This window comes from Pseudonaja textilis, chromosome 2 (assembly GCF_049901715.1).
Source record: "Pseudonaja textilis isolate UNSWEBS1 chromosome 2, rPseTex1.2, whole genome shotgun sequence".
Taxonomy (NCBI): Eukaryota; Metazoa; Chordata; class Lepidosauria; order Squamata; family Elapidae; genus Pseudonaja; species Pseudonaja textilis.
Window position 1 is genome coordinate 11,090,662 of NC_141991.1, and position 19,465 is coordinate 11,110,126.

General features: G+C 43.3%; 2 protein-coding genes across 3 annotated transcripts in view; one reads left to right on the top strand and one right to left on the bottom strand.

The window, feature by feature from the left end:
* The window catches only part of LOC113451539 (vomeronasal type-2 receptor 26-like), a 214,170-nt gene that overhangs the window by 119,979 nt on the left and 74,726 nt on the right, over nt 1–19,465 (bottom strand). The window lies entirely within an intron of this gene.
* LOC148126708 (vomeronasal type-2 receptor 26-like) overlaps nt 1–19,465 on the top strand; it is a 74,153-nt gene that overhangs the window by 17,198 nt on the left and 37,490 nt on the right. The window contains exon 5 of one of the 2 annotated variants that reach the window (XM_087927901.1): nt 2,304–2,865. The exons of the other annotated variant lie outside the window; for it this stretch is intronic. Within the exon in view, the coding sequence (XP_087784027.1) occupies nt 2,304–2,540 (237 nt within the window). The 3' untranslated portion in view covers nt 2,541–2,865. Of the gene's footprint in view, nt 1–2,303; nt 2,866–19,465 lie in introns of those variants that run through there. 2 annotated transcript variants of the gene reach the window in all.

Sequence of the window (19,465 nt, forward strand, 5' to 3'; positions counted from 1 at the left end):
GGACAAACAAATCGAGACATGGGTCGCCGGCTGCAGCAGGTGCCAAGAGTCGAAAGCCAACCCCCCCTGCCACCCCAGTCCTGGAATGGGAAATCCCAAGAGGACCATGGTCGCGACTACACATAGACTTCACCGGGCCAACCAAGGGGCATACATTCCTCATCACCATAGATGCTTACTCCAACTGGCTGGAGGTAAGCACTATGAGGGCAACAACAACAGAAGCGGTCATCGACAAGCTCAACAGACTCTTTACAACACACGGGCTACCGGACGTCATAGTGTCGGACAATGGGCCTCAGTTCACAGCACTGGCATTTGAAAAATACCTGGCCAAATGAGGCATCCGACACGCCTTAACCTCGATGGCTCACCCGGCGGCGAATGGTAGGGCGGAACGGATGGTCCAATACACAAAAAAAGCCATCCAAAAAATCGAAACCAGCGACATCCAGGAAAAAATAAACAAACTACTCTTCATACAGCACATCACGCCGAGCACAACTACGAACAAGAACAAGAGCCCAGTGGAGTTACTGATGGGAAGGAAACTGAGGTCTCCACTGGACCGCCTACACCCCACCTACAACCCAGAGAAACCCCCGGACTCCTCCAGCCGGTACCGGGCATTCAACATCGGGGATATGGTCTACGCAAAGAACTTCACGGGAGACCCCCTCTGGATACCTGCACAAATAACACAGGTAACCGGACCCCGATCATACAGACTCCAAACGACAGACGGAAGGAGCTGGAAGCGGCACATCGACCAGCTACGGTCCAGACTAGCTGCCAACACCCCTGACGCCTCGGCAACAACAACCAAGGAAAGCAGAGAGGGAGGGGAAGCCTCAACAACCAAGCTGGTAAATGACGGAAGGCCGGAATCATCAACGGCACACACCCCAACGCAAGCCGAACACCCCCCACCAGAAGACAGAAACGTTCAAATAAACCAACCATACTCACCAGCAGACCTCGAACTGTCGCAGACGGGATCTTCACCTGGAAGGTACAGCCAAGCCAGCTCAACCAGCCCGGAAAGACCGAGCAAGAGCAACAGGAACCGCAACTCGACCAACCCAGGTAGTCCGGGCGGGAGCTGCAGCAACGGGCCCGGCTCACCCTTCCAGGCGGTTCCATCAACGAAGTTGAGAGCAAGGCGGAGCCCATCCGAACCAGCCATCGATCACACACAGACTGAACTGCGCAGGTCAGCTAGACAGATTCGGAGCCCCACCTACCTGCGTGACTACGTCACGACACTGCATTGGACGAAACCATGAGGGGAGGGGTGTTCTGTATTAACATTCTTGTAGACTCGCATTCTGATTGGTCCACCCGGACTGCAACCCGATTGGTCCACTGAAGGACTGTGATTGGAGTGCTAAGAATCTACCGTGATTGGCCGAGCTGATCGTGGGAGATTCAAAGCGCTGCCATTGGCCGCCGAGCCGCTGGCTGGCTGTATAAAGCCAAGTGGCTCGCACACTTTAACTGTCCTTGTTCAGATGCTACAATAAAGAGCTGATTGTTCACTTTCACGTCTCGCCTCTTATGTGACCCGATCCACCGATCTGACAAACTGGATCAGTTTGAGCTTGGGCAGTTTGAGCTTTCTGAATTGGCACAGAAAGAACATTCTTTGTTGTGCTTTTTTGATAACGTTTTTGATGTTAGGTGTCCGTTTTAGGTCTTGTGATATGATAGAACTTAGAAATTTGAAGAGAAAAGCCTTTGGTGATATCCGATACAATGAGGGACAATTTGAAAGGAATTTCTACTTAGATTTGGCCTTAGGTTTCCACAATAGAGCACCTTATCTAAAAACCCTTGAATGCAAATGTTCATCTTGATTGTTAGCCTCCTCAAGTATTTTTTTGGGTGGGGGGAATGAAGTCTCCAAATGTAACTAATAACAAACTTTGAATTAGTTTTATACTAATTATACAGATTTGTAATTCAGATATGTTATTGTTTAACTAACGTGGAACAAATTTGTTCTTACATGCCAGTTGTTGTTATCTTATTGAAGTTATTCAGCAGAAAGGACCTTGTCTTGGACACCTAGTTAAGCCTTATAAATATCTCCGACTGACAATCATATCCATTGCCCAGATGCTGCAGCAAAAGATACCTGGCTCACTCTTTTTGAGGGACATGTTGTAATGACCTCACATCTATCTCATATTGCTACAGTTTGAAAAACTGAGCAGTCACTTTAAATCTTATTTCAAGAACATGTCAGCATGTCAGGCTGGTTAGTGTTAATATTTTTTTTTAATTCCTGTTTTTCTGCTTAGTCTCTTCCTCAGTCCAAATGTGTGGAAAAATGTCAACCTGGATTTGTCAAGCAAGCTCGAGAAGGAGAGCCAGTTTGCTGCTATGACTGCATTCCTTGTCCAGAGGGGACCATCTCCATTCAAGAAGGTGCTCAGGCTGAAGATAATGGAAGGGCTTGTAGAAGTGGATTCATCCAGAGTGTTTATATGGAACTGCAAATTAAAAAACAGTTTGAAGCTCAGCTGCTTTCTTGTTAATTTTCATACTGCACAATTTATGATCTAAAGGAAAGAATAGTAAAAAAAAATTCTTAAAGGAGAAGCTGAATAGAGGCAGAAGTGTGAAATATTGAGCAAACTTTATTACACCCAGAGCCAATATCTCTTCTGCTTTTTATTTTTGAATGTGATCTTCCACATTTATATCTCTAGGAGCATTCTTTGAAACTCAAGGCATTATTTTAGGTCCACCTAATGTAAGGCTAATTTTGATGCATTCTCCATGGGCTTCCCCTTGAGAGTCACTGGGAAGGTATTGCTGTTCCACAATGAAGTGGACAGTTATGACTGCACCTCATTTTACACATTTCTTTGAGATCCAGTATATTAACAAGTGTCATCTGGTACAACCCAGGATGTTTGCCTAGAGAAGTTAACTATTTCATTTTCTCACTTCTAATAATGTAGATTTCTATAAAGTATCTGTACGTTACAGAGGAAATTATTCATTTCCTAGAACTTCGCCAATTTGTACACCTGAGCAATATAGATACAGCTGATAGATAGATAGATAGATAGGATAGATAATGATGATATAGATAGCTAATGGATGGATGAAAGATAGATAGATGGATGAGGATGATAGATGATGATAATAGATAGATAGATGTGTGTGTGTGTGAGAGAGAGATGACAAACAGACATAGAGATAGAAAATTGTATTCTTCAGAATTTTTTTTTGTTCAACTCTTAACAAATGCTTTTTGAAAATGCTTGTGGTATCAACTGTTGTGGCAAGAAGTATTTCTTGAAATGTAAAAGGACAGAAGGTTAAAGAAATATTGCTTTGTTGTTTTCTCAGATATGGAACAATGCATGAACTGTCCGGATGATAAATATCCAAATGAAGACCGAGTTCAATGTATCCCCAAAGCTGTATCCTTCCTATTATATGAAGAATATCTGGGCATCATCCTGGTCTCCTTTGCCCTATTCTTGTTCCTAACTTCAGGTTTTGTCTTAGTTATATTCTTTCAATACCTAGAAAGTCCCATTGTCAAAGCAAACAATCGTGACCTCTCTTTTATCCTCCTGGTCTCCCTCTTGCTTTGCTTCTTGTCTCCTTTTCTCTTCATTGGTCAACCAAGGAATGTCACTTGCCTTTTGCGACAGATGGTTTTCAGCATCACTTTCTCAGTTGCCATTTCTTCTCTCTTGGCCAAGACAATCACAGTGGTGCTGGCTTTCCTGGCAACAAAACCAGGAAACCGAGTGAAGAGATGGTTGGGGAAGAGCTTAGCCAATTCCATCATCATTTCTTGTTCTGCTGTCCAAATTATCCTCTGCTCCATTTGGCTTGGAGCTTCTCCCCCATTCCCTGAATTTAACTTTCATTCTCAACTGGGAGTGGCCATCTTGCAGTGCAATGAAGGCTCCATTGTCATGTTCTACATCACCCTCAGCTACCTGGGCTTCCTGGCCATCATCTGTTTCATAGTGGCTTTCCTGGCCAGGAACCTTCCTGGGGCTTTTAATGAAGCCAAGCTTATAACCTTCAGTATGCTGGTCTTCTGCTGTGTCTGGGTGACTTTTGTGCCCACCTATCTAAGCACCAAAGGGAAATACATGGTGGCTGTGCAGATCTTCTCCATCTTGGCCTCCAGTGCTGGGCTGCTGGGCTGCATCTTCATCCCTAAATGCTACATAATCATTCTGAGGCCAGACCTGAATATGAAGGAGCAGCTTACAACCAGAAGAAAAGAAGAAATGTGAGACAGGGGGATTTTAAGTCTCAGCATTTTCCAACAAGCCACATTGAAAATACTCCCAGCTGCTCTCCATACCTAAGCAGACCAACAATTTTGGTTGACGTGATTAAAAGACTGATGCAAGATTCTGTTCCACATCCTTATCTAGTAGAATTCCTAGATGTTCACTCAGCTCTTTTGAATTCTTAAGATGGTATATCTGTCCTGGACCTTTAGCCTACCTGATAACAGGTTTTTGAAACATTATATTTATGCAATGGGAATCTTGTACTGATGCCAAAATATATGTTGGTGGTGCCCTAAAATTTCCATTATTTTAGTTGTATCATCGTTCATCTGCAGTTGGTGTGCTTTTCAATATTGGACTCAAGATCACATTAGGAGTAGTATAATCTGGATTCATCAACTAGTCGACTAAGTTATTATAAATAAGTTAAACAAGAAAGTAGCTAACATAGGCCATAATAAGATTTTTAGAAAAGGATTTCTACAGAATGGGATGATTGAATGCCCCATTGATGTCAGGGAGAAGTGAAATTGGCCCCAAATGCTCAATCAGAAGCTGTGGTAATTCATACATCACCATATTCTGCTTCTGGACAGTCCAAAGAACCCAAACCAAAGAGTCCAAAGATTATCATTGGGAAATGAAGGTAGGCCCTGGTCTTATCTATGACACTTATTCTTCCTCCTTCACTGTATTATCATTGTCTATCTTTCTAGCATACAAGAGGTTCTCCGCCTTCCTCAAACCCTTCTTGGAGCTATAAAAAGAATCTCCATTTGGTCTCGACTGAATGTCTATGCAAATTCTCAATCATCCAGGTCATGGTTATCCCAAAGGTGCTTTTTCAAGAGACAACTGGACTTTCTTGTCTTTCTTTGAAGATGTTTCACTTCTCATTCAAGAAGCTTCTTCAGTTCTGACTGGATGGTGGGGAATGGAAGGATTTTTAATTGCAGACAGCTGGTCATTTGCATTCTTTTAGATAGTCATTCAGGCCACCTGGATATTTTTCTGTGTCATTAAGGTCACCTGAGTAGTACAAATGGGTGTGACATCTTCTTGGAAATGTTGAAAGAAAATATTCAAACAAGAAAACCCAGTTGTCTCTTGCAAAAGTACCTTTGGGATAACTATGACATGGATGGCTGAGAATCTCCACAGGCACCTTCTTGGAACTAGTCAAATACCCACATCCTGGTCCACATCATACAGTTAATGAGGTGGTTTTATGAACCACTTTCAATCTCCTCTTGGGGGAGAGTCTATCATCTTTCTATGCAATCTTCTCCAGCTTTCTTATGAAAATGGATGTATGAATAGGAAAAGGGAAATGCTGTATTTCAACAAATATTTAACAAAGTTAAGAAATGGAAAGGGCATGAGTGCCACTAAATTTTGTTCTTCTAAGGCGGAGCTAAGCTGAAAAAGAGTGAAAATATTGTGTTAACAATATGGTCCAGATGGATCTTGACAGACTAGAACACTATGCTGTATCTAACAAAATGAAATTCATTGTAAAGAAAAGTAAAGTCCTACACTTAGGCAAGAAAAACCAAAAGTACACATACAGACTGGGTGAAACCAGACTCTATAGCAGTAACTGTGAGAGGGATCTTGGAGTCTTAGTGGACAACCAGCTAAATAGGAGCCAGCAGTGTGCAGCAGCAGCCAAAAAGAGCTAATTTACAGAGAGATACAATCAAGATCAAGCATTAGTAAGACCAGTCTATAAAGCATTAGTAAGACCACACCGAGAGTGCTGCATCCAGTTTTGGTCACCACATTATAAAGAGACTCTAGAAAAAGTACAGAGAAGAGTAACCAGTTTGATTAGGTGACTGGAGGCTAAAACATACGATGAACGATTACAGGAACAGGGCTTGGCTAATCTAGTAAAGAGAAGGACCAGGGGAGACATGATAGCAGTTTTCCAATATTTGAGGGTCACTTGAGACTTTCAAGAAGAGATTGGACTGCCATTAGTCAGAAATGGTGTATGGTCTCCCACTTGGGTGGGGGGGTTGGACTAGATGACCTACAAGGTCTCTTCCAACTCTGATTATCTGTCATCTATTATATGCAATAGAGTGAGCTGCTTTATTATAGAGCAACAAGAAATGCAAAATTATTATAAAATGGGAGTTGCTATGAAGAAACAAATTGGGCACAGGAAGTATCAGCTTTTATGATAATTCAGCTCAGTCATTGCACTTCTTCCTTGTGACCTCCAGAGCATGGGAAGTAGGCTATAAACATTGTGCACAAAGCTGTTGATTTTTAAGTGATGCCAACCTGAGAAGAGATATAAATCTTAGTCCCTTCAAGGACAAGCATCCTTCAGCTTTTGACAACTGTAGGTAGGAACATTGGCCTCCCCTAGTGGTGGGATTCAATTTTTTTTACTACCAGTTCTGTGGGCATGGCAGGGGAAGGATACTGTAAAATCTCCAGTCAGATGTGGTATTTGCAGACTCTCTGCACTACTCAAAATTTCCACTTCTGGTTCTCCAGAATTGGTCAGAACCTGCTAACTACCACCTCTGGCCTCCCCACCTGAGTGCTGGTACAGCAGAGCACCCTAATTCATTCTGGGGTTCAAATAATTGTCATGAAAATTATAACTCAGGTCAGATGGAGATTGGAAAGGAGTGGAGATCATGGTTTGACTCTTGGATGTGTCAACTAAAAAGATACTCCATTGGTCTTTTTAGCTGCCAGCAGAAAGGGAGAGGTGGAAAACAATGGATTCCTCAAGTGCCCAGATAATCATCCTGGCGGCCCAAAGTTGTTGGCATGCAGGAATATTATGATTGATTACTCTTGGCTATGAATATGTCCCATTGGAGAATATACATCCAGGATGTGTTGGGAAGACCAGGGTCAAGGGGGAAACGAATGATGTATTTTAGTGTCGGCTGCATCCAGCTAATGCAAACATGGCCATTTCTAATAAATAAATTTTCTTTTCTCTGACAGATGTGGCTAGAGACTTATGATTTGAATGGGGGTGGAGGATAATTAGGACAGAGAAAACTTTCCAGGATTAAATGGATACACTGCTAGTTAAAAATAGTATAAACTAAATTAGAACTGAGAAAACCAAAACGTAAGAGAGAAATACTAGAAAAAAAATTAGAAGTACCAGAAAAAAAATAGAAGAGTTGAAAAAAAAGATAAAGATAAATAACAATATAGATAAATAAAAATATACAGGTATAAAGAAGTTGATTTCAATGTTCTTCACAATTTTAACTATATTTTAAAACCTGACTGAAATTACAACGCAACTCTGTTTTTTCCTTTAATCTATCCTATCCAATTGCTAAAAGCATAAATTGTGAGTTCTTATTTTGGGGCGGGGGGGGGGGGATTTTTATGCAAAAAGTCAGTAAGGCTGTTCCAGTAATCAATAAATGTAGATATCACCCTTTCTCCAGTTTGCCCATCTCAACAACTTCTGTCAATTGCTCCATGATAGTTAGTGCTGAATGTTTCCAACTTTCCAACTTTGTAATAATCTCACCACAATAATCATGTATTGAAATATATTGAAATAATCATTGTTTAGATTTTTTCTAACTTTTCATCCCTCAATCCTCAAATAACACAGGACCCAGGATACCACAACAAAAGAACTCGCAAGCCCATTACACAACCCATTACCCAAGCCATTAAAACACAAGAGGCTAATGGAAAAAAGATCACTACAAAACAAACGATCCAGGAGATTACAGCACAAGATCCAGGATATCTCCACAAAAAAACTCACAAGGCCATCACGCAGCCCATTATACCAACATCAACTCCATCAACCAATCAAAAGGCAGCAGCGCAGCCAACCAGCCCAGCACACCAGCCCCCACCATCAGTATTTATAAAAAGACGGCAGCTCCTATCACACACTACTTGCACCGGCATGAAGCTGAAAGCACCAGCCTGAGGATGGCAAGTGGGACCACACCAAAATGTTGCCAAGATACTCTTAATCTTACATGGGAAAAGATCTGAACATACCTAGACCTACATACCTGTACCCGTGAAAATCTACGAAAAAAAATGTATATATATATGGATCTTTGGTTGTTCGGGTTTTCTCCCGCGTAAGATTCGAAGTATCTAGGCAACGTTTCGATGAAGTCTCATTCATCATCTTCAGGCTTCTGTCTTCGGCTCTTGCTTCTCATCAGTCTGAGAAGCAAGAGCCGAAGACAGAAGCCTGAAGATGATGAATGAGACTTCATCAAACGTTGCCTAGATACTTGAATCTACGCTGGAGAAAACCCGAACAACCAAAGATCCACATACAAATACCCAGGAGAACCTCAGAAAACAAACATACATACATATATATATATATATATATATATATATATATATATATATATATATATATATATATATATATTCTTAAGTTTTCGCAGGTACTTACATGTATGGCATTCAGCTTTGTTCGAGTATTTTCCCACGTTATTGTAGTTGTGCTTTTAAAGTTGTAGCTACGTTTCAGCAGAATTTCATCTGCCATCATCAGGCTTCTGTATAGTGTTCATCTGTGACTCAGACTTTCACAGGTGTTTCTGTTCTAAATTTGGTGTTAGCCATCTGCTGTGTTAGAATGGTTTTTTTCTTCATCCTGATTGGTTGGGAGCCTTCGTCTGTGTTTATTGGTCTTGGAGTTTGCTGTGTTCTGCTTGATTGGTGTTTCTAATATCTTCTGTCTGTTTTGTAGCATTTTTTGCCTTGATTGGCTAGCAACATTGTGTTTCCTGTATTGGAGGCTTTTAGTGCAGCTTGGCTTCGAGTAAATGGATGGCTATCATTTATTAGGAAGCTAGATTTCATCTGGGTGCCTGTTTGGGGTCTGTTTGTGCCCAGGTGTTTGCTTGGCTTGTGGCGTGGAGATTTTTTTGTTTGTGAGTGCAGGCTTCCAGATAATTGACAGTCTGGTGGAGTCATCTCTTCTATTCATGCTTTCAGATCTTTTTTCAATCTCTATGGCTTCTCTGATATTTCTGTAGCTGGGGTTTTCTATAGTGGCTAGGGTTTTGGTTCCATTGAAGTCGATGCTATTACCTATGGCTTTCATGTGTTGGACTAGTGAGAAAGTGTGTTCCATCTTTTATACTGCTTTTTTGTGTTCATCCAGGCAGGTACTTATTCTTCTATTAGTCTGTCCAATGTATGTAGCAGGGCATGATGCACAGGGGACTTCATATATGCCTTGGTTTTCCAGGTCAATTTTATCTTTGGGGTTTCTTAGGATGGTTGCTATATTTCTGTCTGTTTTGAAGGCAGTCTTGATGTGATGCCTGTGTAGCATCTCACTGATTTTGTCTGTAGTACCTCTTATGCAGGGCAGGACAGCTGTTCCATAGGTCTGTTCATCTTCTAGGTCTCCATTATGTCTCAGTGTGTTTTTGTGGATCAGGCCAGTGATTTTGCTTTTGTGAAAGCCATTGGCTGTCAGTACTTTAGTCAGGGTGCATAGTTCAGTCTTTATGTGTGTCTTGTCTGCCAAATTAATAAATAAATTAAAAAACCAAATTGTTTATTAGAAAGTAGGTTGTTTGTTTCTAAGTGGAGGATGATGAATTGGTTAATAATTGATTCCATGACTTTACAGGTAACGCAGAATAAAGAGATTGGTCTGTAATTTTCAACTATGCTGGGGTCTCCCTTTTTGTAGATGGGGAAGATGGTAGCTTTTGACCATAGGTTAGTCAAGGAGCTGGTCCTGAAAGATTTTTCAAAGATGATGCTTAGAGGTTCGGCTATGTCAGTGGATAGCTTTTTTAAGAAGTAGGCACATATTCCATCCGGTCCAATAGATAGAGATGGTTTCAGGTTGCGTTGTGCTTTTTCAACATTGTCTTCTTTAAAATATATACATATTAGATCATTGTAATTATCTGTGGCTCAACTAGGAAATACTGGGCATGATCTATTGCTGTTTACAAATAGTGAGCCAAAGAATGTGTTAAAGAGGTTGGCTTTAATGGTGTCATCATTGCAATTTTTACCATTAGGTCCTTTCAGAGGTGGGATGGACCTTGAGTCTTTTAGTTTGTTGTTTACAAAATTGTAGAAAGGGCAGGTGGAATTGGTGTGTAGAAGGTCTTCCTCTTATTTAATGTGATAGTTGGTGCATTCAGTCTTTATCTGGTGGCATAAATTTTTGTATTGGCTTTTGAAGTTGGCAACGTGACCAGATTTGTTTTTCTGCCAAAGTGATCTCTTTTTGGATTGAAGCTTCCTTATTGTTATGGGTATTTTAAATGTAAGGAGTTTTTATAGAAGATAGCAAAACCACCTCCTCTATGGATTTCACAATCTGATCAGTAAACATGATAGTCTCTTACTGTGGTAATGGAGTCAGGGAGAGATGAATTGAGCCATGTTTCACAGACAAATATAATGTCAAATTTAGCTGTATTTAAGTAAGAGAAGAAATTCAGGTATTTTATTCACAAGGCTTCTTGCATTGAGTAGCTTGCATTTAAGGCCAGCTGTAGTTGGAATTGAGGTAGTTAGAGGCATGCATGCCTAGTCTTGGGTGATGGTGGATTGGTTGAAATAGGGTTGGTGTCAGCCTCAAGATCTCTTCGGGCATACTAACTGCTATCTATCTCATTTATCTCTCCCTTAGTTTCTCTACTGCTAGGCTTACTTCTTTCGGCTGTCATTAGCAATGGGGGGAGGGGTAATTGTGGGGGGGGAAGAGAGCTGGAGGTGTTTTGCATTCCTTTACTGTGGGCAGAAAAAGGAGGGGGTATATGATTTCTTCTTTCCAACTTTCCATTTCCTTGCTAGCCTCTGTCCCCTTTTTGCGCAGCTGCGAAGTCTTATCAAAATATGTCAAGGTCAACGGACAGAGGCCTCATCACCACCTGAAGATGCCCACATGATCATATTCAGAACTTTTAATTGGAAGAGACTTCTGGACTTCGGGGGGTGGGAACAATTCCATCTCTTTGTATGTGTGATCTGCGTGCCAAATTCTCAGTTTCGGAATTCCATTTGTAGCTTCCTTTTCATCTTCCAGTAAAAGAATAACTTTGCTCTGAACCATGGAGTCTGGGTATTTCTTTCTTGGATTTTGAAAGGAGCACACACTGACATTATTCCGAAACTCACCATCAGCCCACCCGGAGAAAACACCAATTTTTCTTCCGAGGGGGTTTTCACATCATGTCATCTCCAGCCGGCGATGAAGATGAGCAGGGAGCTGTGGGGGGGCAGCCGATGCTGTTACCAGAGATGCCAGCCACCGACTTGTTAGCTGACCTTACACTGGAAGAAACTCCAGCTGAGATGCCCAGATGGTCGTTAGGAGTTGGATGTAGAGATCCGGAAGACCCCCCCCCTCCTGGAATCACTGTAAGTCGAAGAGGTGCAAGGGAACGGCTGTGGCAAGAGGGGGAGGAGATGGAATGCAGGCTGGATCAAGCCAGGAAAAGCTTTAAGGATGCTTCTGAGAAACCCGGCAGGGCTCCAACATATGAAGGGGAAGGGAGAGCAAGTTCAGCCTGGGAAAGTTGGGCTGCCACCCCCCCCGGCCCAGCCCATGCCAACGCAACCACCAGCCCCCGTCTGGGGAGCCCCAGCAGCGGGGGTAATGCCTAGAAGACGCCACCTGCCCTCCTTAGATATGAAGTTTGGAGGAAATCCCAAGGACTTGGGGTTTTTCCTGGTCCAGGTTGGAAGCTATATAGCAGAATATGAAAGGGAGTTCACCTCCGAAGCAGCCAAAGTAAGATGTGTTACCAGGACCCTGGAGGGGATGGCAGCTGACTGGGTGGTGACTTTGTATAATGATAACTCCCCCCAGCTGTGAAGCCTTGATGTTTTTATGACTGCCTTGAGGAGGAGGTTTGAAGACCCTCTGGTGGAGAGAAGGGCCAGGATCAGAATGAAAACCATAACTCAAGGGGGAAGATCAGTTGCTGACTACACCCAAGAGTTCAGACAGCTGGCATATCGCATCCGAGGCTGGTCCCAGGAGGCTCTAATAGAAGCCTACAAAGATGGCCTAAATGAAGAGGTATACCACATGTGCATCTCCAGAAGGGATCCACATGACTTGCAGTTGTGGTACCTGTTAGCGGAAGAGGTGGAAATAGATCTAGCCCGACGCAGATGCAGAGGAGGCCCCGCATGGAGCAACCTGCTCCCTCCCCGGCTCTGAGAGATCCCTAAACCCCAGAAGGGAGGGGTGATGACAAGGCCAAATCCACTGCCTGTTTTCATTGTGGGAAGGAAGGCCACCGAATTGCGGATTGTCAAGTCAAACCCAATCCAAAGAAGGGATGGGGCCCTGGAAAGAGGCCCGAATCCTCCCCAACCCGGCCTCGCGAAACTGGGCTAAAGATAGGGGAGGTTGTAGAAGTCACTCCCCCAGCGGAAAAAGAGCTGGGACCTCCGACTCCTCCCGATGAGACTGAGACCGACTCGGAAGACGACATCCCGGTAAGTCCTAACCGGGCGCCCCTTACCATCCCAATTAAGCTAAGGGTGCCCACCTCGGGTACTGAGGGGGAGATGCTGGCCTTATTGGACTCGGGGTGCATGAGGTGCCTAATTAGCATGAGAGTAGTTAAAGGCATGGGCATTGGACTAAGAAATTTGAAAACGCCCATATCTTTTTGCCAATTGGATGGGTCTGAGGCGGGGGGTGCCCTGCATGGTTCATAATGGAGCCCTTAGAGATGACCATGGGTACCCACAGCGAGACCCTGTGTTTTATTGTGGCTCCCGGGATGGAACAGTCCCTAATCTTGGGATTGCCCTGGCTTCGGAAATGGAATCCCCAAGTGAACTGGAGAGAGGGATGGATACGGATTTGTACTAACCAACCTCCGGGAAGGGAGGAGCAACCCCCCCTGGAACCAGGGGAGAATCCCCATCCGGAGCCCCAAACCCCTGCTGAGACAGCTTCCACAGGGGCCGAGCGCATAGAAGGGGAGGAGAAAATCCCGAAAGAGTACTGGGACCTAAGAGAGTTTTTTAGCGAAGAGGCCTCCGATGAGCTCCCTCCCCATCGGTCAACCGATTGCAGCATTGAATTTCTACCGGGGGTGATGCTACCAAAACCAAAGATGTATTCGATGACCCCAAGGGAGTTAGAGGAATTGAGATCGTTTATCGACAAGAACTTGAAACGAGGGTTCATCCAACCTGCCAGACCTCGAATGGTGGCCCCTGTGATGTTCCGCGAGAAGAAAGATGGCTCCAAGTGCTTGGTGGTGGACTATCGAAATTTGAACGCGGTATCCGTGGAGAATGTGTACCCCCTCCCTCTAATGAAGGACATGTTAGCTCACCTGGCCAAGGGGAAGATCTTCACGAAACTGGACTTGAGGGAGGCTTATTACCAAATCCGAATTAAAGAGGGAGACGAGTGGAAAACTGCATTCAACTGCCCGATGGGTTGTTTCCAGTTCAATGTTCTCCCGTTTGGTCTACAGGGGGCACCAGCTGTTTTCATGCAAATGATCAACCAGGTGCTCCACGAACATTTATACAAGGGGTTTTTGGTCTACCTGAACGATATCCTTATCTACTCGGAGACCAGAGACCAACATGTGAAACTGGTCTGTGCTGCACAAACTGCGCATTGCCAAATTGTACGCCAAATTGTCCAAATGTGAGTTCCATCAAAAAAAGATTGACTACCTGGGATATCATATCTCACCCGAGGGTCTTGAGATGGACCCGGAGAAGGTACGAGCCGTATTGGAGTGGGCCCCACCGAGAACCCGAAAACAACTTGGATTTGCCAACTTTTACCGGCAATTCATCCCATGCTTTGCTAAAATAGCCATCCCTATCACCAACCTCCTAAAAACAAAGGGAGAAGCGAAGCCAAAGCCCAGCCAGCCGTTGAATTGGTCTATGGAGTACCAAGCCGCTTTTGAGAAGTTAAAAAGACTATTTGCTGCAGAACCAGTGCTAAAGCATCCAGACATGGATGTCCCCTTCGTGATCCAAGCTGATGCGAGTGATGTAGCGGTAGGAGTGGTCTTACTTCAGTTAAACGAGAAGGGGACACTACAACCGTGTGCCTACACCTCCCGTAAATTAACTGACACTGAACGTAGATGGGCTGTCTGGGAGAAAGAGGCTTTTGCAGTCTGTTGGGCTCTAATGACCTGGAGGCATTTTCTGGAAGGCGCGAGGTACCCTTTTGAAGTTTGGACTGATCATAAAAATCTGGAGGCTTTAAATACGCCTCGGAGATTATCTCCTAAGCAAGTTAGGTGGGCTCAGTATTTCAAACAATTCAATTTCTTTCTGAAATACATCCCAGGAGGAAAGAATTTTATGGCGGATGCTTTATCTAGGATGCCACAATACAACAGTGTTCGAAAAGAAGTAATAAGTCCGATTGTGCCCACCACACAACTGGCGGCACCAGTGGTCACCAGAGCGCAGAAGAAGAAACAAGAGGCAGATCTGTCCAATGATTTGATCGAACAATTTAAGGAAGCTCTGAAAACAGATGAGTGGTTCCAGGCAAATGCAAATAACTGCACCGTTAGGGATGGGTTAGCCTGGATGGGTGCGAAACTGTATGTACCAAAAACACTGAGGAGCCAAGTGTTACAACAGACTCATGACTCCAAAGCGGCGGGTCATTTTGGCTTCGTGAAGACCTTACACCTGGTGAAACGGCAGTTCTGGTGGCCCTCCTTGAAAAAAGACATTGAAACTTATGTAGCAAGCTGCCCAGTTTGCGCCTCAGCCAAGAGACCTCCTGGTAAGCCGCCAGGTCTGTTGCAGAATGTGGCCAGACCAACTGCCCCTTGGAAAGAAATCTCTATGGACTTTATAGTAGATTTACCTGAGAGTGTGGGGCACACAGTCATCTGGGTGGTGACCGATTTGTTTTCCAAGCAAGCATACTTCATACCTTGCTCCAAGATTCCCTCGGCGAAGTCGTTAGCCAAATTGTTCATTATACATATCTACAGACTGCATGGTGTCCCTGAACGTGTGATATCAGATCGAGGGGTTCAATTTACTTCGAACTTCTGGAGGGAATTTTTGAAGTTAATAGGCTCCACCCAGGGTTTAAGCTCTGCCCACCACCCCCAAACTAATGGGGCCTGTGAGAGGACTAACGGGGTGTTAGAGCAATATCTTTGGTGTTACATAAATTATCAGCAAGACAACTGGGTGGATCTACTACCTTTTGCAGAGGTGGCGTATAACAATTCTGTCCACAGCAGTACTGGTTTTACCCCCTTCAAAGTGGCCACGGGGCAAGATTTTGTACCCATACCTGAACTTCCTTGCGAGAAACCCAATATCCAGTCATTGGATGACTGGATATCTCAACTTCAACTCAATTGGCCAGTCGCTCGTAAAGCTCTGGATGAGGCACACCAATCCCATAAGAAGTTTGCGGACAAGAAGAGAGCCCCACAAAAGTCGTACCAAGTAGGTGACAAAGTATTCCTCTCAACCAAATATCTGCAAACCACTCAGAAATCAAAAAAGTTAGGTCCTAAGTACGTGGGTCCTTTCCCTATTGAGCGAATTGTAAATCCTGTGACGGTTCAATTGACTCTACCAAAAACTCTTCGTCGCATTCATCCTGTTTTCCATGTTAGCCTGCTAAAACCCGAACATACCTGTCCATTGAGACCAACCCAAACCGATCCCCTCGTCCCATTGTTAATTGAGGGTGAACAACATTTCGAGATTAAAGAGATTTTGGACTCTCGGAAATGGAGGGGTCGTCTACAATATCTTGTAGCCTGGAAACATTTTCCCCCCTCTCACGCTGAGTGGGTAAACGAAAAAGACATCAGAGCCCCTGAACTGCTAAAGAAATTTTATGCTAAGTATCCTGATAAACCATAGGAATATATACAATGCTTAACATATCTTTTTATTCTCTCTTACAGGGACTAATGTCCTTTTTCTAGGGGGGTCCGAATGTCAGCCTCAAGATCTCTTCGGGCATACTAACTGCTATCTATCTCATTTATCTCTCCCTTAGTTTCTCTACTGCTAGGCTTACTTCTTTCGGCTGTCATTAGCAACGGGGGGGAGGGGTAATTGTGGGGGGGAAGAGAGCTGGAGGTGTTTTGCATTCCTTTACTGTGGGCAGAAGAAGGAGGGGGTATATGATTTCTTCTTTCCAACTTTCCATTTCCTTGCTAGCCTCTGTCCCCTTTTTGCGCAGCTGCGAAGTCTTATCAAAATATGTCAAGGTCAACGGACAGAGGCCTCATCACCACCTGAAGATGCCCACATGATCATATTCAGAACTTTTAATTGGAAGAGACTTCTGGACTTCGGGGGGTGGGAACAATTCCATCTCTTTGTATGTGTGATCTGCGTGCCAAATTCTCAGTTTCGGAATTCCATTTGTAGCTTCCTTTTCATCTTCCAGTAAAAGAATAACTTTGCTCTGAACCATGGAGTCTGGGTATTTCTTTCTTGGATTTTGAAAGGAGCACACACTGCTGAGTTGTGGGTTGTGTGACTTACTTTTGATACAGTCAGCATGGTAGTCAATATACAGGTCCTTCTCTCCATTGTCTAGATGTTTTCTGAGTTCTATGCAGTGTACGTAGGAGTGGGCACATTTCTGTACAGTTAGGTCAGGGCGAGAATGGAGGTTCTTATGGTTGGTGTTGCTTTTGATGAGTGAATTTATAGTATAAATGAACTTATGTTTGCTTGATTCATTTTTGCATATGACCCTGCAGAAGCATGGGGCCACCAAGCCGTCTCTGTTTTTGAACTCTGTGCCAATGAAGGAAATGTCAAGTATTTCATCAGGAGAGATGGTTGATGCTTGATAGTCACTGATGATATTGCGGAAAATTGTGATGTCATCATTGTCATTGATGTCCTCTAGTCCAAATAAGGTTGCGTTTGGATGCTTCCATTCACGCTCGACAGCTTCTCTGATGAGGATTGGGATATCATTATTTGTTGGATTTATGATTTTTTGTGGATTGGGTTGCAGTTGTTTGGTAAACCTGTGGTTTGTAGCTATTAGATGTTCAGGTTTTTGTGTTGTGTCTTTTTTTTCAAGGTTAGTTAACCTTTCTTTTATAGTGTCCAGGGATTCTACTATGATGTCAAGGGATATTATTCGTGTTTCTATAGTATCAACTCTTTCAAACAGGGCTATATGTTTGTCCAGTTTGAGTCTGCATGATTGACAGAAATATGGAAAATGGTCGGATGATTCTAGGAATTGAATTATTTGCTTGGTTAATCCCAAGCAGCCATGGTGAGATCAAGAAAAAGGGATGATATTCTGAGAGTACCTGGGTTTTATAGCCTTTGTTGAGATTTGAATTGGAGCTTGTATTCTAATTGGTTGTCAGACTCCCATGGGGCATGCAGGGGCAACTCTGTAGGCTGTCTTGAGTTCCAGGCTTAGTTGAGCCTTGCTGGATGATTATGCCCTTAAAAGGTCTTTTGGCAATTGCTATAGCTTTACCTGGTGATGTTTGTTATGTAAAGTATTCTGGCCCAGGCCTTAATGGCCCATCCATTAACAAAGGTGGGGGTGAGCTTCTGTTTCTGAGGTGAGTTTCTGCTTCTGAGTTTCTACTCTTTTTAGGGGAAATATTCTGCCTTTTTAATATTTCCCAGGATATTTCATTTTTCTAGGAGAGGGGTGGGTGCTAACTCCCTACAATCCCTCTTTTTTTTTTTCAAAACACATGAGAGTTTTAACAAGAGATTAAAAGGTGATCAGATCAGGGAGACTTGATGGGTGCTTTTAATTTTTTTCTGATGCAAAGGGAAAGGCATTGAGAAAGAGGCAACAAAAAAGGATTCCTTCAGTGGCTCCCAAACGCTTTCAACCATGATTCTGGATTTTTTTTTCCTGTATTTAATTTTTCATGCCAATTAATTTTCAGATGTTTGATGTACTTTTTTGTGAGCTTAAAGTCAGGTTGGAAGCACAAGTCTCTATATTCTTCACAATCTTTAAATTACAGGCTGCCCATTTCCAAGGTTATGGTTACTACCTGCCTAGCTCTTAGCTTCCAGGGTTTGTGAGGCCAAACTGAAGTTAGCCAGTGTGCAATCCAGGCTGTTTAGTAGTTTTAAAATTACACACAAGAAGTCCTGGGACTTCTACTCATGAGACTACCAGTGCAAGATATCCTGTTTTACTGGGCAGCTGGGCAGCATCATTTGTGAGTTACAATCAGGACTTGGGGTTTGGAGATCTCTTTTCTGCTATCTTTTCAGGAATTGCCTGAGGGGGATGCCCCCTCCCCCTTGGGATTAGCAGGGAGTTTTGCTTGGGCCTCAATGCCACAGAGCAGCAAACAAAAAAACAGAACAAAACACATTTAAAAAAAAGGAAGCTAGGAGCAGCATTGTGTGGAGGTTGGTGAAAGGGATAAAGTCTATCTAATTCTGAATGGTGTGTCCCTCTGTATGTGCCTATGTATGCAGCTAGTTTTACAATACAGATAATACAAACATGCTGAACAATTTTCCCTCCCACCAGACAGAAATACAAGGTGTGCAGAACTTGCTGGGCCAGCCACTCTCAAATACAATCCTTACACGAGTACATCAAACTGGTTACAATATAAATGATACAAAGAAGGAAAACATTACAATGAAGTTCACATAACAATTAATTTCCAATTACAGTGAATTTCCCCCCTCCCCCCCCAATTTTTCTAACTATCTTCTGGGGATTGGAAAGAGTCTTTTAGTCTTTTACTGGTCCATCTCAGTCCTTTCCTTCATGTCTCTGAGTGGCATAGGCTTGGCCTGGTGGTATGGGTGGTCAGTCAGGCTTGGGAAGGTCTGCCCCACTCTGGTTTGCTGAAATGACTTTCAGTGGATGCTGGATCGAAAGCCAATTCCTTGGCTCCAATGGATGGAATGTCTCTAGGGGGCAGCATTTGCTTCTACATGTTGCAGGGTTGAAAGACAAAGAACAAGGGTCCCCTCCCTGCTTCTCTGGTAATTCTATCAAAAAAGGCTTTGTAAAAGGATTAGAGATTTGGGGGTGGGGTATAGATAGCTTGCAGGCATGGTTTGAAGAGGAAGAAAAATAACACATCAGTATTTCAGTTACTAAACACATAAATCAGTTTCAACAAAATGGAGACACAACAGATGAGAAAGGAAAAACTGGATTCACATGCTTCAGGAAAAGGATGAACAGGTAAAATCATTTAAACACACAA